The following is a 25,706-nucleotide window of genomic DNA, read 5'->3' on the forward strand; positions in this document are numbered from 1 at the left end:
AGCCCCACCATTACAGACAATGGTGCTTTATTGCTTCCTTTCCCCTTTAGCTTGTTTTAGTCATTGCTTTTACTTAGTTTTCACGGTTCTACATTTGAGTTTTCATTCATGTAATTCCCTCTCCTCAATTCTAGTGTTAAATTCTCATAGGAAATCTTCCTATATTGCCCCCTCTTGAAGTTTAACTGCACGACTATCTCTAATATGTCTTTAGTGTCTTGATTCTGTGAAGTGTTTTATTGGTGTCACGTCTTCTCAGGTGTTCATAGATCAAAAAGAAAAAAGAACCAGTGTGTGTAATCAATTAAATGTTTATTAATAGAACTGTGCAAGATTTTGGCAAATCAGCCAACTCAGAGCTGCACAGCAGTATTGCAGCTCAGGTTGCAAAAAGTTTGCTTTGCTACTTTACTGAAAACTTTAAAAGTATGTACAAATTGTTTGTATGAGCCAATACATGGAGTGACAGATCAACAGATAGAAGAGTTGTTGGCAACTCCAGAAGGAGGACACAAATAGATAACTTGTCAGAAAACAGTTTTTTTTCTTGCCAAATTACTAGGTATTATTGAATTAAAAGAAAGCCAGGCCATCCAGCATGATGAAAAAGGCAGTGTCTTTACCCTTGTAAAACTAAAAAAATTGTCAGAAACCTGAATACTGAAGGTTTGCTGGCTATTCTAACATAGAGGAGGAAAGATGAGATGAATTGTTTGATTTTCTCACTTTACATTTTCTTCTTGAGATTTGGTGTTAGCAGTTAATGTTAAATGTGCTTATATTAATAGCTCATATTTTGCTCTGATTGAATTTTTGTAAATATTATTTAAATAGGCTCTCAAGTTTGACATTTCCATAAGTGCAGTGAGATCCTCTGATGAGTGGTATCGTGTAAGTACAAAATATTATTTAATAAGCCAAACCTAATATTTCCCCTTGGAGATGGGGAAGGGTACCAATAATGAGTGTCTTAAATGTAAAAACTAGAGATGTGCTTTAAACCAATATCATGGATCTAAATGGCCCTGAACTTTGGCTCTGAGTATGAACTTTGGCTCTGAGTATGAACTTTGGCTCTGAGTATGAACTTTGGCTCTGAGTATGAACTTTACAGATCTAGCCCATCTCTGCTAAAATACAAAACAAAACAAAACTGTTCTTACCATTCATGTTGCATTGACTGAAACTCCACCTGCATTCAGCCCCTGTGCTCCACCCAAGAGAAGCTTCAGGCTCAAACCTGTAAGGTCCCCAGAGTTGTAGCTCAGCTTCTGGTGAGTTCTTAAAGTTCACAGAAGCGGGGGAAGTAGCTACACTCCTGCTTATCGTACCTTTAGTTGTTCAATGCCCAGGAGTTTTGTGGAACTGAAATGTCCGGTTATTTGAGCCCTGGGTTATTTCCAAGGTTTTAGATGTCCCTCAAGACCTTTGGAAAATCAGTTTGAAAAGTTAAAAGTTGAGCTTCAAGGTGACATGGATATTGTGCTGGTCACTTCTTGTCAGTTAAAGGAGACAGTAGCCAATAGGAGAGATGGATTTCTTTCTTGCTGTTTCACTGAATTTATATTACAATACATTCCTGATTATATAGCTGCCTCAGTGTCCCCCAGATTGAAGAGCTTGTTCTAACAGTAGAAGGAAATATACTTATCTATTTTCCTTGCCCATGTGCAGTTTCTCTCTTAGAGCCAAATCGTAGACTCCCAACGTGGAGTTCAAGTAGCTGGGGATTTACTACCATCCCTCTGCCTCCCGCAGTGCTGCTTCTCCAGCCTCACTATGGATTGCGAATGCCCTATGGCAGATTTTCATAGAGTTCAGGGAACTCATTGCTCTTGGCCTCATTCCTAATACCTCTCTTCTGCAGAGGAACCACAGTGGTTAAGCAGGGTCATGGCCCTATTTAGCAATAGGGGTTGGAAGTAGGATTTATTCTTACATTCTGGTCTGACAAAGCATGTATCTTTTAAAATAAAAGTCTTGATTTATTTTAACTATCAAATGTTGGGTTTGCCAATATCAGACACATCTCTGTATTTGCACCTAGTACTGGAGTAGGCTTCCATGTGTGGTTTTTTTCAGTAGTACATGGACTTAAAAAAATAAAGGTTCTTACTGTGTATACAAAACAAAATAATGGTGTTGTATGTGAAGAGAAGACTGAGTGAATGCATATAAAGAAAAGGATATGTAATACTGCAAATTAAGCTTAATGTTTTTATTGTAGGATCAGGTGTATGTTGTTGTTGACAGAGATATCAACAGAGATGTCTAGTGAAGTGAATCTTGGAGTGGAAGAATTTCAGTACTGATGTGAGACCTTGTCCCTTGGTGGATGGATTGTTGGATACTGCTCTGTCTGTGAGCACAACAGGAAAAACTATTTGGGAAAGTGACTCCTCACTCCACTTATTGATAGGTATTCTGTCCCACCCTGGCTGGCAGACCCTCTGGTGTTGCTCTGAAGAACCTGCTGATGTCCAGCAGTGACTCTGCTTTCTGTCTGCAGTGAGATGGGGATCTATCAAATAACACGATCTCTTCAAAAAAACAAAACAAAACAAAAAAACCCATCTAAGATGTGGTGATAGCGAAAGAGAGAAATGAGAGGAGGGGAGGAATAAAAGCTGTCACTACTACCTACTCTGCTTCCAGACTCTGAATAATGTGACACGCACTCAGGTAGAACAATGATGAGAGGAGCTAGAAGGAAGCATGAATACAGAGAGGGAGGCATGTAGTGAGAAGAGAACAGTAGAATAATTCTAGCAGGAATTTTGGGATATAGACACGACATACAAAGAAGCATGGGGAGAAACTCAGGGTTGCATTGTATTCAGCTTCTCTTTCTCTACCATCTACATCTCCTTCACTCCTGGATAATTTCAAGCCTCTGAACTGTGCTGCCTAGGGTTACCATATTTCAGCAAGCAAAAAAGAGGATGGGAGGAGCCCCGCCCTAGCCCTGCCCCTGTCCTGCCCTAGCCCCGCCCCTGCCCCCACCCACTTCCCGCCCCCCTCAGAACCGCCAACCCTCCCCCCCCTCCTTGTCCCCTGACTGCCCCCTCCTGGGACCCCTGCCCCTAACTGCCCCCCCAAGACTTCACCCCCTACCTAAGCCTCCCTGCCTCTTGTCCCCTGACTGCCCCCTCCTGGGACCCCTGCCCCTAACTGCCCCCCCAAGACTTCACCCCCTACCTAAGCCTCCCTGCCTCTTGTCCCCTGACTGCCCCCTTCAGAGATCCTCCCCCCCATCCTAACTGGCCACCTAGGACCCTACCCCCTACCTGTGCCCTGACTGCTCCAACCCTTATCCACACCCCCACCCCCAGACAGACCCCTGGGACTCCCATGCCCCATCCAACCACTCCTCACCCCCTGACAGCCCCCCGCAGAACTCCCGACCCATCTAAACCCCTCTGCTCCCTGTCCCATTGACTGCTCCGATCCCTCTCCCCATTCCTGCCCCCTGACAGCCCCCCCCAGAACTCCCAACCCCCCCCCCGCTCCTTGTCCCCTGACTGCCCCCTCCTGGGACCCCTGCTCCTAACTGCCCTCTAGAACCCCACCCCCTACCTAAGCCTCCCTGTTCCTTATCCCCTAACTGCCCCTTCCTAAGACCCCCCTCCCTAACTGCCCCCCAGGACCCTACCCCCTACCCATACCCTGACTGCCCAAAACCGTATCCACACACCTCCCAGAAAGCCCCCCCCAAACTCCCGACCCCCCCCCATCTCTTGACTGCCCCCTCCAGAACCTCCCTGCCCCTTCTCCGACCCCCTGGCTCCCTTGTCGTTGGCCTTCGGTTCGCCTAAGGCACATGTGTCAAACTCAAGGCCCGCGGGCCACATCCGGCCCGCCATACAATTATATCCGGCCCGCGAAATCGTTTTATATATCTGTTTTTAATGGCCCTGTGATATGACGCCCCAATAACACACACTACAAATCCCATGATGCAGTGCAATTGCCGCCAACGGCAAGCCGTGGTTCAAGTTCGCGGTCTGTTGATGTATACAACGCTAATATCAAATCAAAGCTAGACCCCAACAATGGCCAAGAGAAAAATTGATTCTGAAAACCGAGGCTTTCAAAGCCGGTGGGAGAATGAGTATATGTTTACTGAAATTGCAGGTAAACCAGTGTGTCTCCTTTGCGGGAGTAATATCGCTGTAATGAAGGAGTATAACCTAAGACGGCACTACGAGACGAAACATGAGAACAAATTCAAAAACCTGAGCGCAGGACAGAAGCTACAAAAGGTAGAGGAGTTGAAGAAGAATTTGACATCCCAGCAGACGTTTTTCACCAAAGCAAAATCACAAAGTGAAGCTGCTGTGAAAGCAAGTTTCATTGTGGCCGAAGAGATCGCCAAATCAGGACGGCCGTTTACCGAGGGGGAATTCGTAAAGAATTGTATGATGAAAGTGTGCGACGTCCTTTGTCCAGATAAAACGCGAGCGTTTGCAAATGTAAGCCTCAGCAGAAACACTGTTGCTAATCGGGTTTGTGAGATGGCGACTGATTTGAAAACACAGTTGACTGAAAGAGCAAAAGATTTTGTTGCATACTCCCTTGCCGTGGATGAAACTACTGACGCGACTGACACTGCACAGCTGGCGATATTTATCCGTGGTGTGGATTCCAATTTGTGCGTAACAGAGGAAATACTGGACATTAAATCGATGCACGGGACAACGAAAGGAGAAGACATCTTTGGAAATGTATTTCAAAGTGTAACCGACATGAAACTGCCGTGGGAAAAACTCGTTGGACTTACAACAGATGGCGCACCTGCTATGTGTGGTGAAAAAAATGGACTGGTGGGAAGGATGCGCTCAAAGATGCGGGAGGAGAACTGTGCCGGTGAGTTGACAGTGTATCACTGCATCATACACCAGGAATCGCTGAGTGCTAAAGTCCTAAAAATGGATCATGTGATGAACACTGTAACACAAACCGTCAACTTTATCAGAGCCCACGGTTTAAATCACCGCCAATTCCAGTCTTTTCTGCGGGAAATAGATAGCGAGTTTGGCGATATGCCATATCATACGGAGGTCCGGTGGCTAAGTCGGGGAAAAGTTCTCAAAAGACACTTTGAGCTGCGAGAGGAAATCTGCCAGTTCATGGACAGTAAGGGGAAAGACTGCACAGTTCTGCGGGATGAAAAGTGGAAATGTGAGTTGGCGTTCCTGGCTGACATAACGTCGCATCTTAGCGCTTTAAACCTTCAACTCCAGGGACGGGAGCACATAATAACCGATATGCATGATGCAGTGAAGGCATTTCAAGTGAAGCTGCGCTTATGGGAGACACAAATGCACCAATGCAACTTGTCTCACTTTCCCTGTTGCCAAGTAATACGGAACCAAGAAAGTGCCACAGTTTTCCCAAATGCCACCTTTGCTGAAAAACTCAGCGCGCTGCGCACTGAGTTCGCACGGCGCTTCAGTGACTTTGAGGCACAGAAAAGTAACTTCGAGCTGCTTCGCAACCCATTTGCAGTCGATGTGGAAACCGCACCTGTAGAAATGCAGATGGAGCTGATAGAACTGCAATGTAACGGGACACTGAAGGCAAAGTACGACACTGCGGGGCCAGCACAGTTCACTCGCTTCATTCCTGAAGCGATGCCGCAGCTCCGCCAACATGCGGCTCGAATCCTGTCCATGTTTGGCAGCACATATCTGTGCGAGCAGCTGTTCTCTGTGATGAAAATTAACAAAACGTCACACAGGAGTCGCCTCACTGATGAACACCTGCAATCGATCCTGAGAATCTTCACAACACAGAACCTAACCCCAAACATAAACGAACTTGTTGCAAAGAAAAGACTCCAAGTATCAGGCTCTGACTAAATAGGACAAGAAAATGGAATGTTATGATTTGTTATGATTATACTTTTGCTTTAAATTCAATTTTTTATTTATATTTTCAGATTTTTTAATATTCCAGCATGTACAGATTTGAATGTATTGTATTGACAGGATATTTTTTTATGAAGAGCAAAATATTTTAAGTTGAAATGTATTTATTTTGGAATGATATCCTGTATTTTGGTTCATATTAATGGTTAAAAAACATAAATATTTAGTCTGTTAAATAAATGGTTATACTGTTTGGCCCGCGAGTTTTGAGTTTTGGCCCCCTGTGCAATTGAGTTTGACACCCCTGGCCTAAGGTCTCTCTGTGAGCTTGCTCAGGAACTGTCTGAGCCGTTCTCCCGGCATGCTGGGCAGCAGTGGGGGAGGAGCTCCAGACTGCCAGAGGTGAATGCAGGGAGGGAGGGAGGGAGTGAGTAAGCTATGCTGCAGGGGGGGAGGGGGGGGGGAAGTGGAGGAGGGACTCTCTCTCGCTGTCGGAGCCCCATGTAAGTGGCACCATCCGGCTGCCCTGTTAGCCGCGCGTGCTCTGCATGGGGGGGGGTGGGGGCGGGGGGAGTCCAGACATTAACAAATTCCCCCCGGACGCTATTTTTAGTTCAAAAATCCAGACATGTCCGGGGGAATCCGGACGAATGGTAACCCTAGTGCTGCCCCCTCATAATGCAGTCATAGTGAGTGACACCGAACATAAGAAGCTGCTTATTTTCTTGAGGCCATAGGATCCATCCTCCTTGGTTCTGTTGCCAAAGGGTATTTGAAAGGGCACAGTATGTTGGAATTTAAAAGGATCGGTGGAGAAAGTCCATGCCAGCTTCAGGAGCAGGAAACCTCATTCATAGAGCAGTTTATACCTAGGCTAATGAAAGAACACAGCTGTCATGCAATTTTAGTTGGCTCAGGCATAGAGCAATTATAAGAGCAATAGATCCAGTAATGATCAGCCAGCCTGTTACGATGATATCTTACAATACTTCAGCAGTGGCTTTTATGAAAAACCATTAAAGACCAAGCTTAGATCACTAGTAATCATCTTTACACATGCGTGTCTATATCCTATAGGAGGAGTGAAAAAAGGTAGAGTTTTCAAGAGATTATACATAAAAAGTATGTCAAGCTTTTTAAAAAAAATTATGGGCCAAGTTCTCATCTTACTGTGGTGTTCCGGCTGTTTATAAAAGTGTAAGTGAGATTAGAATTTGTCCCTTTCTAATCATATTGTTTATTCTCAAAATCTCTTTTTTGAAAGCTTGAATGCTGGTAAGTCTTAAATTTTTGATAATCCAAACAAAAGTGGTTTTGAAAACTTTAACTAACATAAAGATAACAGCTCAATTGCTTGTATTTCATATTCCATATTGAAATATGGATTCTGAGTGTTAAAATGGATTCCTAATTTCCTATGACTAAAATCCTTTGCTAATAAAAAGCCTTATTTCAGTTAAATGTTACTTTTCACAACTGAGTTCAATACAGTATCATGGGGTGGGGGGAGAAGCCCATTACAGCCTGACTATGTATGTGGGTATCTTTGAGTGGTGGTGATTATAAGGAAAATAGAAATTACAAAATAAAAATTCTGGTACTGCCTATTACATTTCTTGCCCTCCTTGCAGTCTAGATAGTCATCTTATTCACAATGCAAGCGTATATTACATTTTGCTGAACAGCTTTGCATTGGTTGGAGATGGAATAACTTTTTTTTTCCTAATTAAATTTTAAATTGGTGTAAAACAGTCTGTGTAGAACAAAACAATAGAAGCAAATGCTAAAGAAAAAAGTAAGGGTTGTGACAGACCCAGACCAGTGGGGTACAGGAGTCTGGTAGAGGGCAAATATACTGGTCACTGGATGAGTAGTTTTCTGTTCCCTGAGTGACCAGAGAAGGGGCTGCACTAGAGTAATCAGGAACTTGCTAGAACCAGTTAAGGCAGGGAGGCTAATTAGGACACCTTGGTTTTAAAAGGAGCTCACTTCAGTGTGAGGAGCTGGGAGCAAGAGGCGCAAGGAGCTGAGAGTGAGAGGGTGTGCTGCTGGAGGACCGAGGAGCACAAGCGTCATCAGACACCAAGAGGAAGGTCCTATGGTGAGAATAAGGAAGGTGTTTGGAGGAGGCCATGGGGAAGTAGCCCAGGGAGTTGTAGCTGTCATGCAGCTGTTACAGGAGGCACTATAGACAGCTGCAGTCCACAGGGCCCTGGGCTGGAACCTGGAGTAGAGCGCGGGCCTGGGTTCCCCCAAACCTCCCAATTGACCTGGACTGTGGGTTCTTCCAGAGAGGAAGGTCTCTGGGCTGTTCCCCAACCCAAATGGTGAATCTCTGAGGCAAGAAAATCCGCCAATAAGCGCAGGACCCACCAAGATAGAGGAGGAACTTTGTCACAGGGTGTAGTAATGCTTTGTCTACATGATATAGACCTAGGGTACATCTTATGGTGTGAATTTGATTCAGCTGTATTCTTACTGCCTGAATTTCAGTGGTACGGGGTAATCATTATAGGGATCAATACAGCGCTTTCACTGAGGAGTGATATGGTTCCGTGGGGCATTTTCAGTAGGTCTCTGAATGAGTGCTCCCTATTTTCATATCATAGGACTGATAGAAGGTTAATTCAAGAAAGTGGGTCAGATTAAAGTCCCCTTGTTTATACAAAGTTGGATTGAATTTTAAACCATCCACTTACAGCTGTTATAACCAGCTGAATTATTTTGTGGATTATCACAAACATTGATCTGTCCTTGACATTACTTTTGATGCCCGAGCTTAAACCCAAGGAGATGATAGCATTAGTGTGGTGTCAGTTTTGTCACTTGAAAGCCTACCTCAGTCAACTGTGGTTTGAAAAGAGTCCAATGTAACAAAGCATAGATATCTGTTAAACTTGGCTTTAACCTTCAAAGACTAATAATTTATTATTCTGTGTTATGCTTCAATACTTTTTTTGGTAACAGTAGATCATTTTTAATGTTAGTAGCTTGATTTTTTTGTAATATAAAGACGCACATAAATAGGAGAAAAGAAAAATGGTAGCTAAGTACTTTGATGGTTGGCAGTCTGAATGCTATTCTTGATGCAATTCATCAAACATTTATCTGCATAAATTATGGCAGTTAAATGAATAAGAGCAGAAGAGATGTACACTTAGAGCCCTTTTTATAGCAGCATAAAGCAGAGTAAAAATTACATTCATTACTTTTAAAAATATATCAACTCTTTTATTATATTTTTTCATTCATTGGGCTTAGAATCTCTCTCTCTCTCTCTCTCTCTCTCAGCTAATGAAACATTGTTTGGCATTAAGAATACCTCGAAGTGCAGTTGGGAAAATATTTGCATATTGATAAAATACTATTATAAAATACTCTCACCTCTTGTAATGACAACAGTTGCCCAGTAATTTTACATAGAATAGATGACCTTTCACTAGGATAAAAAAAATCTTGTTAGCGCTAATGAGTAACTTTAGTTGGATGTCTACTTTGTAAGATTTAAAGTGACTGAAATGAAAGTTGCATCTAGCGTTTTGCTGGTCTTTGTGTGAAAAGGTTAAATTTCCATACTAGACCAAGTTTAGGTTGGGTACATCTTGACATTATTTTTATCCACATCATCCTTTTGCACCCTGAGTTATTTTAATTTATTTTTATTTGTTAAACAATAAATTTACTCCATTGCAAATTCTTATAAGTGATACAAAACATATACTACTTGAGCCTCTTAAATGAGTTGTATAAGTTTGGTGTGATATCCTTAAGCCAGTGTATTGCAATGAAGAAATCAGTCTCCTTTGCCAGACTCCTGAAGCAGATTAACTCTTTTTAAGAGGCTCTTTGGTGGATAGCAGAAAGGAAATGTTATAGTTTAAGGCCCCAATCCTACAGTGTCAATGGGACTACTCGTTTGTTTAAGTATGTGCATACATGTTTACAGGGTTGTGGCATGATACTGAAAGGGGAATAAAACGTCCTAAAAGATTTTACAAAACAGAAATTGACTCATGTGGTAGACAAATACAGGCCTTAGTGTTGCTAAGTATGGATTTCAGTTTGTCTACATTCAGTTTGTGGGAATGAAGTGAGAGATTTGTTAATATTCACTGTCCTTGAGGAGTATAGCCTGTTGACTCCTGTTTCAAAATGGTTTTATAACACTTATAAATAATTAAAAATATCATTGTTGCAATGGTATAATATACATAGGCTCAGTCTACACATGTAGTTGTACTGGATTTACAAAAGTTGGGTTTTTTTTTTTTAAATACATTTAATTGAATCTGTACAATTTGATGTGTAGGCACTCTAAAACCTGGCACGTAAACCTGTACTTCAAGCTAAATAGATATAATCAGTTTAAAACTGATAAGTAAGGCTTTTTTAGTACCAAAAAAAAAAAATAATAATAATAATAAAAAAACATGGACTGGATGCGGGCAATAAACATTAAATCACTGGAGCCCTACCCCGCTACCTGGGACTGACAGCCTGAGTCCCCCTGTGGGGGGAGGGAGGGGAAGGGAGAGAGGATGGGCTGGAGTCCCAGAGGTCACGTAAAATCACAGAATCCATGACTGACTCGTAGCCTTACTGGTAAGTATCTTTACAAAGGGGTTTGCATCAGTTTAACTAAATTCATCTTCATACAAGCCAATAGGATGAACAATAATAATCTATAGCAGTTTATTAAACCTTGCCCCCCTCATTCATTATTTTATGACTTTATGGAATTTTATTTTTTAAATCTCATCTTAATAAAGATAAACTGAACACTTGGACAAGAGATGGAAAAAAATTGTACAAATGGTTCAAAAATAGTTTTTAAAAAAAGGACAGATAGAATACTACAATCCCACTAGAAAAATGTAACTATTTCACAGAGAGAAAATCCTTAACATATTTATGTTGAAATTCAAATGCCAGTGGGGATTTGTAAATCAGATTATTTCTTCTAAAAAAGAAGCATGGCACACAGTTACTATCAAACAGATGGACACTGAGCTGTTAACAGATTAGGTAACATAAGCATGTGGGTTCCACTAGTTTGCTGTAATCCTACCACGTATGCTTTCACTGCCCATCATTACTTTTGAATTATGTTTTGAAAATTTGGGCCCAAATTTGAATGCTGATGGGATAAATGTGGATTGTGTTGGGTGGCTGTGGTGGTGGTGGTTGTTCAGATATTTATTTACGTGAGGTGTTGGAAAGAATTTTGACATTCCCCCAAAGCTTTGGTCACCTTGATGTTCCTTGCAGATGCGGTGATTATATGAATTAAAAGCTCTTAAACTGAGAGATGACATGACATCGTTGAATGTGTCTCACTGGAAAAATATGCATATAATCGCATGACTGGCACAATATTGACTCTTGAATTCTTTTGTTGCCAGCTGTATTATGCAGTAGTTGCATGGTGAATGATGATCTAAGTGCTACAATAAAACTTTGTAGAAATGAAGGGAAACTATTGTAGTTTGAATTGCTTTCAAGTCTTTGGTAAAACAAATAGAATTGTTGCATGCATGCCTGCTCTCCCCCTTCACTTCATGTGTACTTCTTAATTATATTGTAACTTTATTTTTGGAGTTTTCTTTGGGAAATCAAGATTCCACAGTGAGTCCAGCTGTATTATTCTGAGGAAAAGTCCTGTAGAAGAGACTTCTTTTGTCCCCTTTTTAAAATTAGGGTTACCATATTTAACAAATAAAAAAAAGAGGACCCTCCACGGGGCCCGGGCCCCGCCCATTTCCCACCCCCAGCCCTGCCCTAACTCTGCCCCCTCCTCCCTCCCACTCCCAGCCACGCGAAAAGGGCTGCCCGAGCGCTACTGGCTTCATGATTTGCCGGGCAGCCCCCAGACCCTGCGCCCCCGGCCGGCACTTCCCCAGCGCAGCTGGAGCCCGGGAGGGGAAGCGCCCAGCCTGGAGGCTGCCCGGCAAACCATGAAGCTGGAAGCGCTCGGGCTTCAGGCAGCCCCCTTGCCTCCGGACCCCAGCCGCCGGCCGTGCACTTCCCCTCCCGGGCTCCGGTGGCGCAGGGTCCGGAGGCATGGGGGCTGCCCAAAGCCCGTAGCGCTCGGCTCTTAAACAGAGCCGAAGAGTCAGGGGAGGAGCAGAGCCGCCGCGGGAGGGGAAGTGCCCGGCCGGCATTTTCCTGGACATGTTCGGCTTTTTGGCAATTCCCCCTGGACGGGGGTTTGATTGCCGAAAAGCTGGACGTGTCTGGGAAAAACCGGACGTATGGTAACCCTATTTTAAATTGACTCTTGTGGTATTTGAGTGCATGCTGTTCTATTAGTTCACAATTGTAGGCCATGCTGAGATACACCAGAGAAGAATGCCTTCAACAGTATACAAATATGAGTATGTGGCTGGCTCTTGCTACTACCCATATGCAATAGTGTGCTAATCCTTCCAAATAAACTGCATATAAAATTTAACTCTCAGTGATTAAGGCTTTATCAAAGTTGTACTTTTTTTTTATATGATCCAACAGCACAGCTGTAAAAGCTGACATAAATTAATTTGATTCAGTAGCACATTTTGCTGTCCATGCATGCTGTGTGTTGCACTTGACAAAGCAAAATATATTAGCTGTTGTGGCGTGGGAGTGAGATAGGTAATAGGTATCTTTAGTTGTTCCTTGAAATGATAGATCAGTTTGGTTTGTTGATAGTAGATAATAATGCAAATGCAATAATGCAAAACTCAGACACTTGAAAGATGGTTGTGGACTTGGATTTACAACTTTCTTTAATGTGACCTCCCTGGAAATTCTTTACTTGAGATTTCCTTGCTTATTGTCAGCTTCTAAATTGTGTCTGAGTAGATGTTGCAGTCAACATTGCGTTGTGATGAATGAAGGGAGAATAGTGACCGCCTTTGCCCCTATTCTGTTTGAGTTTCCACTCTTGTTTCTTTTGAGAACTGTCATTCTCTCACATTATTTACACTACTAAACAAAACAGGGACAAATAGAGGCTGTGCAATCTACACTACGAAATTAGGTCGATTTAATAGTCTATTTTCTAGAGATCGATTAGATACAGTCGATAGTGTGTGTCCCAACTAAGCGCATTAAGTCGGTGGTGTGCGTCCACAGTACCGAGGCTAGCGTCGACTTTCGGAGCGTTGCACTGTGGTAGCTATCCCACAGTTCCCGCAGTCTTGGCCGCCCATTGGAATTCTGGATTGAGCTCCCAATGCCTGATGGGGCAAAAACATTGTCGCAGGTGGTTTTGTACATGTCGTCAGGTCCCCCTCCCTCTCTCCCTCCGTGAAAGCAACAGCAAAAAATCGTTTCTCGCCTTTTTTCCTTGGTTACCCGTGCAGACGACATACCACGGCAAGCATGGAGCCCGCTCAGCTCACTGTCACCTTATGTCTCCTGGGTGCTGCTGGCAGATGCGGTACTGCAGTGCTACACAGCAGCATCACCTTGCCTTGCCTTGCAGATGGCAGACAGTGCAATACGACTGCTAGCCGTCATCGTCGTCCCGTGGGTGCTCCTGGCTGGCCTCGGTGAGGTTGGTCGGGGGCGCCTGGACAAAAATGGGAATGACTCCACGTCATTCTCTTCTTTAAGTTTCGTCTAATGGAGATTCAGTCCTGCCTGGAATATCATGCCAGCTGGAGGCTTCTGCCTCAGGCTGCTCTCCCAGTAGGCAGCACCCATACGGTCGCACCTACTGCAGCCTACCCCTTGCTCCCATGGCTCATGAAGCCTGGACAGTAGTAAGGAGCAGTTCAACTATAGGCTGAGCAAGTGCATAATGGTGGTAGGATGTGCCTTTGGACATTTAAAGCTCGCTGGCGCACTTTACTGACTCAAGTATCAGAGGGGTAGCCGTGTTAGTCTGAATCTGTAAAAAGCAACAGAGGGTCCTGTGGCACCTTAGAGACTAACAGAAGTACTGGGAGCATAAGCTTTCGTGGGTAAGAACCTCACTTCTTCAGATGCAAGTGAAGAACTTCTTGCATCTGAAGAAGTGAGGTTCTTACCCACGAAAGCTTATGCTCCCAGTACTTCTGTTAATCTCTAAGGTGCCACAGGACCCTCTGTTGCTTTTTACTGACTCAGTTAGACCTCAGCGAAACCAATATTCCCATCGTTATTACTGCTTGCTGTGTGCTCCACAATATCTGTGAGAGTAAGGGGGAGATGTTCATGGCGGGGTGGGAGGTTGAGGCAAATTGCCTGGCCGCTGATTACGCGCAGCCAGACACCAAGGCGGTTAGAAGAGCACAGCAGGGCACACTGTGCATCAGAGAAGCTTTGAAAACCAGTTTGATGACTGGCCAGGCTATGGTGTGAAAGTTCTGTTTGTTTCTCCTTGATGAAAACCCGCCCCCTTGGTTCACTCTAATTCCCTGTAAGCCAACTGCCCTCCCCGCCCCCCCTTTCATCTTCACTTGCAGAGGCAATAGAGTAGTCGTTTCAAATTCATGCATTCTTTATTAATTCGTCACACAAATGGGGGGATAACTGCCAAGGTAGCCCAGGAGGGGTGGGAGAGGAGGGAAGCACAGGGGTGGGGTAGTTGTAGGGGCACCCCCTAAAATGACATGCAGCTCATCAGAGAAGCGGCATGTCTGGGGTTCTGACCCGGAGCGGCCATTTGCCTCTCTGGTTCTTTGGTAGGCTTCATGCGGCACTGCTGCGGGTCCCTGTTATAACCTCTGTCCTTCATGCCCTTTGAGATTTTTTTCAAATATTCCGGCATCTCATCTTTTGGAATGGAGTTCAGATAGCACAGATTCGTCTCCCCATACAGCGATCAGATGCAGTATCTCCCATTCGGTCCATGCTGGAGCTCTTTTGCGATTCTGAGACTCCATGGTCACCTTGTTGATTAGCTCTGCATGGTCACCTGTGCAGATCAGCTTGCTATGCTGGCCAAACAGGAAATAAAATTCAAAAGTTCACGGGGCTTTTCCTGTCTAACTGGCCAGTGCATCTGAGTTGAGAGTGCTGTCCGGAGCGATCACAATGGAGAACTCTGGAATAGCTCCTGGAGGCCAATACCATTGAATTGCGTCCATACTATCCCAAATTCTACCCAGCAGGGTCAATTTTAGCGCTAATCCCCTCGTCGGCGAGGAGTACAGAAATCGATTTTAAGAGCCCTTTAAGTTGACAAAAATGGCTTCATGTGGACGGGTGCAGGGTTAAATCTATCTAACGCTGCTAAATTTGACCTAAACTCATAGTGTAGACCAGGGCAAAGATTAATAGTGTGATACAAGAGGAGGGAAATCAGATTCATCGAGACCTATAATGGCATCCAGCCAAACTGTGGTACCAATATTAGCCAGTTTTTCATTAGAGATCTCTAAAAGTATCATTATATAACTACTCCTGTAACTTTGTTGCTGTGCTTAACATTGAATTTTAGCAGCTCATACTTTTTTGGGATGTTTGTGATGAGTGAGGATCAGAATATTACTTAATTATACTGGTAAAGATCAGAAAGAACATTGGTTTCCTTGAGGGGGTTTTGTTTTGCACGTGAAAGTGTTTTAATTTACATGGAAAATTTTCAGGTAGCCTAAAATATCCACCAAGGGTAGGATTTCCAATTATATTTATGGATTGGCCTAACTCTGTTATTGAAGTGAATGATGGCCTTTGACTTCAATGGAAGGGCAAAAATGGGGCACAGAGCTTTTCACTTCCAGATCCACATAGTTAGATAATAATTGAAAGCTCTTATCGTCTCATGGCTTCTCAGTAATTCACATGAAATTAGTCTTGGTCTAGAGGTAAGAGGACAGGTGTAAGGTCCAAAATTCAGTCTCAAACCACCATTACAGGGAGGTCACCTGCCCTCAGTCTTAGTAGAAAGATCAGTGATTGACTGAAGATTGAGCTATCCTTTCACCTCTACAAATGTACACTTCAGTACTAGGTTGCACTGTATTGGTAGGATGGATACATGTCCTACCAATTGATGGTGCTGTATCTGTTTTGTGAACAAAACAGAAGGTGTGAATTTTTAGGGTTTCAATGGGCTTCATTTGTTCTCTCTCCCTCCACCCCTAGCCACAATGGACCTTCTCCTATAAAGCCACTTGGAGCAGCCTCCATGCATTTTATTTGTTCAAATCTTGCTTAAAAGAGCCATCTCTTCTCCCTGGTTTAGGGCTAAAGTAGCAAAGACAGAGAGGGGAAAATATTTAGTGGAACTTAATGGAAAAAAATATTGTCAGTTCCATCCCAGGTCACTTTGTGGCTCTAAACTTTTGCTTTTAATAAATCATGTGCAAAGTGCCATATTTGCATTTTTAACATGCAAAATTTTGAAATACCGCCAATTTTTATTTAAAAAAACAAAAAAACAAACTGTACCAGAATTTAATTTTGCACATCCAAAGTTGTCTTAAATAACAGAAGGCAAAAATAGTCCTATTTTTGAGTAAAAGCATGAAATTTCAAGGCTTCCAGCAAAAATGGAACAAATTTGTGAAACTGAAGTGAGATCTGAAAACAACTCTAATTTTACAATGAATATGTTGCATAACCCTGCTTATGAATCCTGCTTCTCTCTCTCACATACAGTACTCTTATCAGGCCATACTTAATTGGGAAATTGTTCGTAATTGAGATGTCTGCAGGGAATCTCTCTAAACACTAACTGCTGTTTAATGGGTGTGGTAATTCTGCTTAATTGGGATGCTTTCGGTGATTTACTTTTGCTTGTCTTCCATGTGTCTATCTCATGCTGATTCTTTGTTTGCTCCTCTGGAAGCAGCTTTTAGCCCTTCCTTACAGAATGGATATAAAGAGCTTTTAGGTGTGCTGGTATTCGGTACTCGGTCACTGTGCTAGAAATCTCATAGTTGCTTCCGCTGTCAATATGGGGCAAGCAGGAGGTTCAGGCCTTATCTCAGCGTAAATGGTGCTGCCTCCCAGGTCCGTAGGCTTGTCCAGTAGTGGGATAGTTTTGTTCTGCTCTGCTGTGATGGCAGCAGCATCAGTATAAAAATTACTTCTTCACTAAATTCAGAACTTTACTTAGGCTGCTGACCAGGGAAATAGTCACAAAGAGGATTTTCCTCCTCCTGAGCATTCTCATTTCCTGCACTTCACCGGGGTTGCCAGAATACATGGCTATTGTTCCTGTCTTCAACTCTGGTATGGCACGTTTAAGGAGGGTACATGTGGGAAGACAATTGATGTTCCCGCTAACATGTAAAAGCTGAGGCCCCGATGGCATTGAAAGCTTGTGATGTTGAATGAACTCTCCCATGGATTCATATACATGTTGGAAAGGAAAAGAGAAAGGACTGATTCCTGTGAAAGCCTTTAAGGATGAGAACTGGCACCTATCACCACTGTTCATCTCTTTACAATGAAAGACTGAAGTTGATCTACACCAAGATCATACACTATGCTACCATGTACTTTTGGTAGATCTTCCATATGATTTGGCAGCTGCTCCTGGAGGATTTTGTTGAAAGATACTGAGAACTTGAGCATTGGGGTTTTGACATCTTTCCATTGCCTTAGAGAGCTGCCCATCCATCAATGCTACTAGAGCAATTTGAATGGCATTTCTAAACCCTGGTTGTAAAGTTTCCTCAGTGTTGGCAAACATAGGTGCTGTTGGAGTCTAGTTCTCACCACCGTTCTAATGAGGTTTCCTGGGGAAACAAGTTTTGGAATCGAACAATAATATGTGTAGTCTTTTGAAAGTGCATTCTAGGTCTGGTTAGTTCACTTGTCTCAATTTATGTTAAAAGTACTCAGATATATGGGCTTCATCACCTCAGTTAGTACCTAGACAATCAGTTTCTTGTGAACCTGTCAGATCTTTTTCATGCTTCAGTGCAATGGGAAGGCTAGGAAGGGAATGATTATTTCAGTCATGAATGGGCCAAACTATTCTTTGTTGGATTTCACTAGTGATGATGGGTCTGTGTCATGTGTGGTGGCCAGAATGTCATTCAGGGCTTCCTAAATCTCTGCATACTTGATCTGACCAAACTGTGTCAGAGATTGGTTCTTGCTTTCTGCACTAGATTGGTATCCTGCTTTCTGGAGAGACTGACCAATTTTTAGTTCCTCTTTCACCAAAATGGTCTAAGAGCACTTCACAGTGGGTGGCACTTCAGGTATGAGTTTTTTTTTTTTTAAGTGCTCCAGATTCCAAACCAATCAGTTTATCTGGGATAATTCAGGTATGGTCATAGTTGAGCAGATTATGGTACAGTACTTGTAATAGTGCTGGTCAACTATAGCTCAACTGGAGCTTTAAAAAGGTGGATATCCTTGTTTCCATGTATGGTATGTGGGTTCTGACCAAATCAGAACTAAGGATAGAAACCAGGTTTTATCAGCTCTGGTCTGTTACCTTGTCCAGTAGACTATGCTTCCCTCAAAAATGTACGTAGTGCTAAAGTATGTTCTCATGTGCAGCTGTAAATTGCTGTGAAGAGTTCTCTGGTGGTACTTTACACAATCTATTTCCCCCTTCCCGCCCCATACCCCCACACACTTCCACCCCATTGTCATTATGCTTATTTGACTGGCAGGGGTTTATAATGAAGAATAAGGAAAAGCTATCTGCACACCTTAGAGTGCTTGTACCTAATTTAAAAATTGGGGGCATACTGCTAATGTGCTATTGGTGGTGGTGGTGTTGTTTTTTGTAGTTCAATTGTTTGGAATAACTTTTACCTGCTAGAACTCCCATAGATGCATCTCTCAAACCAAAAGCCAAGTGCAGGAATACAAAAAACAGACCAACCCCATCTCCCTCTTTTTAAATAGTATTAATAAATACTTGCTCAGACTTGGTCCTAATCAGATTGCATCAGTGCTTGAGTACTTCGGCACAATCAGAGCTATGCTAACTTTCTGTTAGATATGAAAAACTAACACATTTATTTGGGCATAAGCTTTCGTGGGCTAGAACCCACTTCATCAGATTTAGCTTTTTTTCTAAACTGTTCTCTTACGTACTCAAATCCCACTAGTATTCCTTCTGAAGTTTAAGCAAATCAGATCTTATCTAAGATTTCTATTTTCCTTTCAATGCAAACTGCTGGTCAAGTTTTGTATTATACCAGTGTTCCCATATGCTATGGTAGGTGTCAGGATATAGATATTCAGGCCTGTCTGTAAAGGTCTATACTTTAAGAATTTAGGTATATGTTATCATTTAGCTAGTTTAAAAAAGAGAATCAAAATCACTGTCTGCCTGTGTAATGGCCTTCTCTCACTGTGACAGTCTGAGGCCGTGTTCTTAAGCTAAGGCCTTTGGCTAAGCTGTGGGAGCAGCCATAAACTGGAAAGCATACGGTCACATCCTCACACATTTCAAACCAGTCATATTGAAATAAGACAATCTGGGGCTGTTAGAAAGGTGATCCGATCTATCACCTCCAGATAAAGGGAAGCGCCTAGAAGATGTAAAAGGAAATTTAGTTTGATAGTTTTCTGTTTGGTAAGAACTCATTTATCAATAGACATACTTGGGAAACCCTTATGTCTTTATAGATGTAGCTGTGAAATCCTCATTTCTGTATTGTTTTGTCATTATAGTTCTCACTTTGCTATTGTTTATTTGCATGGTCTCTGTCTGGTTCTGTGATTGTTTGTCTGCTGTATAATTAGTTTTGCTGGGTGTAAACTACCATATATACTCGTTCATAAGCCAAATTTTTTTAGTAAAAAAGGGAAGCCCCACAGAAGGGGGTCGGCTTATGAATGGATATAGAGAGGGAGAGGTGGGACACAGCTCCTCCCCCCAACAGAGGCAGCACAGCCAGCAAAGTCCGAAGGGAAGAGGTGGGGCCAGAGTCTCTCCTCTTCTGGCCACGCTGCTCTCCCCCCAGCCTCCGAAGCAGCTGCAGCTTTGGGGTTGGCAGGTTGTAGCTGTGCTGCCCCCCACCCCCTCCCTGAGCAGGCTGTGGCTGCGCTGTCCGGCCTGCTGGGGTACGCTGCAGCCGTGCCGCCCAGCCCACTGGAGCAGGCTGCGGCCACGCTGCCCACCCTGCCGGAGCAGCTCCAGCCAGGCCAGAGACATCCTCCCCTGGCCCTCCCCGATAAGGTGGGAAGGGATGGGATGGGGAGAGTGGGGGGTCCTGGTCTAGGGGTGGTCACAGGGGTTACTCCCCTGACCCCCAGCTTCCACCTCCACCCCAAATTTCCCCACCAGTTGTTGTCCCAGCCCATCAGGGTAAGGAGCTGGCACGCTGGGACATTTTGTTTACTTAGGTTTACCTCCGTGCCTGCGGACGCTCGAGGTAAACAAACCATCTTGGCACACCAGTGGCTTATCCTGCTGGCCCGGGAGCCAAAGTTTGCTGCCCCCTGAATTATAGGGTTGGCTTATGAATGGGTCATAAAAAATTTCCATTTTTACTTATCCATCTTGGGAGGTCGGCTTATAAACGAACCGGCTTATGATCGAGTATATATGGTAATTAAGGTGGTGGGATATAATTGGTTAGCTAATCATGTAACAGTATGTTAGGATTGGTTAGGTAAATTTCAGTAAAATGATTGGTTAAGGTATAACTGGGAATATTACTATATAAATTAGGGACAAACAGGAAGTAAGTTGGGATTCAAAAATAAGGAAAAAGGAACTTGGAATAAGCTTGCTGGAAGTTCACCCCAATAAACGTCTGATTGTTTGCACCTTCAGACTTCGGGTATTGTTGCTCTCTGTTCACGCAAGAAGGGCCAGGGAAGTGGAAGGGTGAAGGAATAAGCCCTCTAACAATTTTTTACCTCTTCTGCCTCTTGTAACAGTGCTTCATCCTGACCACTGTCTCTGCCAATGGGGAGGAGTGTTACACACAGCTAATGACTTCACATGCTGACTTATTAATGGCAACCACTATACAGCATGTGTGTAGAGTAACTACCACAAACTCCTAAAGTAACATTAAACTAAAATTCCCCTTAATGGAAATCTATGTGGTGTATACATTCATCATCAATTTCTGGCTTGTGCTTTATCTTTCTGATGATGATGATGATGATTCCAAAGTATGCTGCGTATTAGTCCTGTGAGGTGCTGAGCTCCATTAGCTCTCCCATGGAAAGGAATAGGAATTTAAAGTGCACGGCGTACCTTGCTGGATGCCTGATGGGGCCCAATTTGTAGGCAGAGCTACTCCAAAGGATACATCAAATGCCGGTATATGGCATTTGCTAAGACTGGGAGCAGTAGTTAATGCAGTCAGATTATCTCTATAAATAGGAAGAAGCTGAAAGAGATGAGTGTGGCAGATGGTGAGAGTTTTTAGGGAGGTGAGGAAGTAGAAAAAAGTTGGTGTCCCTTCCCTGTTGGTTCTTTGACTTTCTTTAAAAATGTCGAAGTGCCTACAACTTATCGTAACTCACAGCTTGCATTGACTTCAAATGGAGTCCCCCAACATGCAGTGAGAATGGGCCCTACATGCGGTATAACGACCACTTCTACCACCATGAAATTCAGCTTCCTCTGAGATGGGACATAGCAGTATAGAATTGCAAATTTAATCAAATATTATATACTGGACATTTGAGTAATCATAATTTGACAATGACAACTTTAAAACTTGTAACTATTTGCTTTTGCATTGACCCCTTATACTTCAAATCTACCAAACAGCAGAATGCTTTTGTGAAAGAATACTTGATAACAGAGGTGTAAGGGAGGAGTGATGATAAAAAAAAAAACCCACAATGAGTGAACAACTGCTCCCAAAAGAAAGCTTTTATCAATGCCTGTAAACTGATGGCTCAATAATAATGAACTGACAGTTGATGTGCAAGAAAGGGGATAGAAGATTGCTTCACTCTAAAATATCTGTGCAAACAATTCTTTAAGATGCTTCTTAGTGAAAATTATGGAATTTTGGAAACAGGATGCATTCTTCCTTCAAGAGCTGAAAAGATCCTAGTTAATGTTGGATTTCCTAAAATATGTGGAGAATAAATCTTGTTTAGAAGTAGGAAGCCCAAGTATGCTTGTCCTCCAAGTCATACTTTTACTTTGTTCTGTAAGATTCCTTATATTCTTATGCCTAAATAGTGATTCTAAATTATATACTTTGATTTGCTTTATTATAAATATTCAGTTGCTGAAGAGAGACCTAGATTCAATTTGTAGCAGTGCATGCTACAGTTCTATCTCATCAGTAGTAACAGATTTACCTGTATCAGTATACTCCAGAAGCCTTTGTTGTTTCCTATTTTTATGAAGTAATTTGATTTTTTTATTAATATAAGTAATAGAAGAGTTTGGCAACTGGATACATAATATATGCTGTCTGTTTTCTGTTCTTCTTCGTTTATTTTTCTTCTTGTTAAAGTCATCAAAATGTTGACAGCTGCATAACTCTTTTTAAAGCAGTCATATCCTGACAGATATTACAGATATTTGTCATTTTACTTACAGTAAGTGACAGCTAAATTAGCTTTATGCTGTATGGGAGGATATCTCAGATGTAGCGAGTCCAGTCAAATTTGTATTGCATTTCTTTAATGTGCAGCTCATTTTGAGTGGTTATTAAGGAATGAACAGTTCAGGGACCCATGAAGAATGTGGATATCTTGAGTTAGGAAGTATTAAAGGTTAACAAGGATTATCATATTGGTTTGTTCTAATTCTTGATTTGTTTTCACTTCTTTTTTCAACTAGATTTGAGTTTAAGGATCTCAGCTTAGTCCTTCCGCAATTGTTATCCTTATCACAGTGACATCCCACAACTGAGCAGAGCTAGCAGTCTGTTTTGAGAGAAGGTCTGGGACTGGAGTAGTGTGGATGTGTGTGAGTCACCACTGAAGTGCCTTGGTAGAGCTAGGCTGAGAAACTGACTGAACACCTGCCTATGCTGAGTCTTGCCAAGTTCAGCTCTGTCATTTGCATGGGTATTTCACATACCATTCAAAAAGATACATTTCGTATTTGAAGGGTAAGGTAATATTAAATGTTTAAGAATAGGCCAAATTGTAAACGAGTGAAAAATACAATTTTTTTTATCGTTCACTTTTATTCAATAACTCTACTGTACTTTTTTGTGCAAGGCATAAATACAAAGGACAATGAAAAAATTCACTGCAATTTTTTTTAAAAGTGCTATACTAAAATGTGTCTACAAAAAGAGGTATTTTTAAATGCACTTGTTGCCTTTTATCCAGGTAGCTTAATTACTCAGTTCAGCTTTCCATAAAATTGTCTGTTTAAATTGCTGCTAGAAACTGAAAATTCTGTAGCATGATATTTCTGCCTTTGAGTATGTTCAATGTATTATAAATGATACTGAAACTTTGGAACTACTATAGATTTATCACAGAAAATATTATACACAGGCAATGCATTAACAACTTTTTGTTGATGTGTTCTAGTCTTACCTTATGCCCGGGACTTGGCCACTTAGTTATTTGAACAAACCTCATCAAGAGTAACTTATTTTGCATTGCTATCCTCAACAGAGAGGAGATGAAACAAAACACTATAGAGTTTAGACAGGATGATTGATTTGACTGTGAAAGACACTTTTATGCTGTAATGTCATTTAAACATTGTCAGCTCTTAGCTTCTCCCAATCTTTTTAATAAGAAAATTAGCGTTTGCCACTTATGATTTTATTATTTTTAATCCATATAACTCATATGTACACTGTCTTCAGAAGCAATATATTTCCCCCTCTATCTTTGCCTGAGCAAATGACCTAGGTGGAAGCTAAGTAAAGTAGCTTTTATTGTATGACTTCCAGGAGAGTGATTGTATCTTCCTATGTGTATGTATTGCACCTTGCACAATGGGGCCTCTATCCTGATTTGGAGTCTTTTGAGCACTCCTTCAATACAAATAATTATCATATTACTTCGTAGGCTTTTTTCCTCAGAAGCATTCAGCACTGGCCCAGCCTTGCTCCTACTGAAGTCAATGGAGAAACTCTTAATGACTTTGAAGGGAACAGAGGAAGCTCACAGTGAATGCTTTTGAAAATCCCAACTTAAGATATTGTTTTATTGTTTTATTAAGGCTTCCCCCTTCCCTCTGCTTTTTTTCAGAGTCTTCTCTTTCCTCAAGAGTTGTTGCAAGGAGTGCTGTGACTCAGTCGTCAACTTCTTGGGAGACCATAATGCACAAAGTGGCCATACAGAGCTTAGAGAAAATGTGGAAAATAACTGAATTTAGAGTACTGCTTTCACTTTCCATTTGAAATTATGTTCACTCTATAAAAACATTTAAAGAATATAAATCCCCAGGGACTGGCCTGACATTTAAAAGCACTCATCTGCTTTTATTTCACAGCATTCATGGTGGGAGTTTACATAGTCCTGAGGTTCAGGAGATAGTTGGATGGGAGGTGCTTTGGATCCACGTTTTCTGCTTGCTGTGCAATGCTAAGCTTTTTGAATGACAGAAAAAGAATATATAGCTTATTTAGCTTTCTCTAAAAACAATAATGGGCCTATTCAGATTTTCTCTAATTTTACTTTTGTGTTAAGTGGTATTAATAATATTATAATAAACTAGACTAAAGCAGTACTTTAAGAATTTTCTAGGCTTTAGTGATGGGATAAATATTCCCCAAGAACACAAAAGCAAAACATGGAGATTGCTTTAGTATGAGATAGACGCATCTATCTGCAGCAAAACCATATTACCATCGTATCTTGCAGATTTGGCAGGAGCTTTAAGAGTACAATATTTCAAGTTGGTTTTATAGAAACTTGCTGAGCAACTGGACAGGATTAATCATGGATGAGATATATCACACTTAGTATGGCATTAAATTCTAGCAATAGAATGATGCAAACCAGTTCATAACCTTATAGGAACATTGTGTGCTACAGTAATCACAGGGAAATACTGTAATCCAAATGAATGATGACTATATTGTGTTTTCTAGTGGAAGGTTGGGATGAGTCCTGTCGTTAACTGTTGCTTAATTTTTTGGCCTGAACATCATGGAAGCAAAACATGACACCAAGAATGTGGTTAAAATAGACGGCAATTTTATTAACACACCTGGGAACTCTTGGGCAAGAAGTCATCCAGTGCATGTCATCCTTCCTTTGTATCCCATACTACCAAGGTGAAGGCTGCCTTCAGCCCCCTGCTGCTCCATTCCACCTAGTCCCAAGCAATGTTGATGGGTACCCATTGTTTTTCCCCTTGTAAGAGTGTTAAGGGGGTTGTCTCTTCTCTGTACCAGACATTAGCACCCCCAGCCTCATTCTGCATCATCTTTAGCAGATGCCCTCTCCTAATGAGCTTCCAATTCCTCTATGTCGGGGGAACTGGACCTCCTAATGAACGAATACCTGTGCTGGGCACCTGCCAACGTGCAACAAAATGGTTGTTGCACCCTAACCTAACTGGGTCCCTGGGCTGTTGTGGAAGATGAAAAAACAACATTCTAGTTAGGTCAATTTGGCAGTGAGGGTGGAAATGCCTTCCCAGTCCCAAAAGGCAACTAGCAAGATGCCCACAGCCAGGCCCCAAAAGTCTAGTCATACTGTAGTCCCAAGAGGGATGAAGTCGCTTTTTCTTCCCAGCACAGAATGGTATTCCCAGGCAGGGGGAAGAGCCTACAGGACCCTCCCCAGGGATGTGGGGGAACCAATGGTCTTTGGCTGGAGAGAAGGATACAGCATATCAGCTACAGAGCTCCCCTTCTCAAGCCCACGTGGCGGGTGTGTGTACAGTTGTTAAAGGGGCCAGGGTTTTCTTTTCCCAGCTGACCTAGACAAAGCCTCCCAATCTCTTTTTTGAGGGGATGGATTTGATTCTTGAGCCTTGGTCCAAGGGGCTCAGCCCCAAGTTAGATTGGCTGTGCAAACTCATTGGGCACCTTTGAAAATTTAGAC

The 25,706-nt window shown here is 42.4% G+C and overlaps 1 protein-coding gene across 4 annotated transcripts in view; it reads left to right on the top strand.

Moving 5' to 3' along the window:
* LRMDA (leucine rich melanocyte differentiation associated) overlaps positions 1-25,706 on the top strand; it is a 936,738-nt gene that overhangs the window by 199,474 nt on the left and 711,558 nt on the right. The window contains exon 3 of one of the 4 annotated variants that reach the window (XM_065551698.1): positions 835-891. The exons of the other annotated variants lie outside the window; for them this stretch is intronic. Within the exon in view, the coding sequence (XP_065407770.1) occupies positions 878-891 (14 nt within the window). The 5' untranslated portion in view covers positions 835-877. The remainder of the gene's footprint in view (positions 1-834; positions 892-25,706) is intronic. 4 annotated transcript variants of the gene reach the window in all.

This window comes from Chrysemys picta, chromosome 7 (genome assembly GCF_011386835.1).
Source record: "Chrysemys picta bellii isolate R12L10 chromosome 7, ASM1138683v2, whole genome shotgun sequence".
Classification (NCBI taxonomy): domain Eukaryota; kingdom Metazoa; phylum Chordata; order Testudines; family Emydidae; genus Chrysemys; species Chrysemys picta.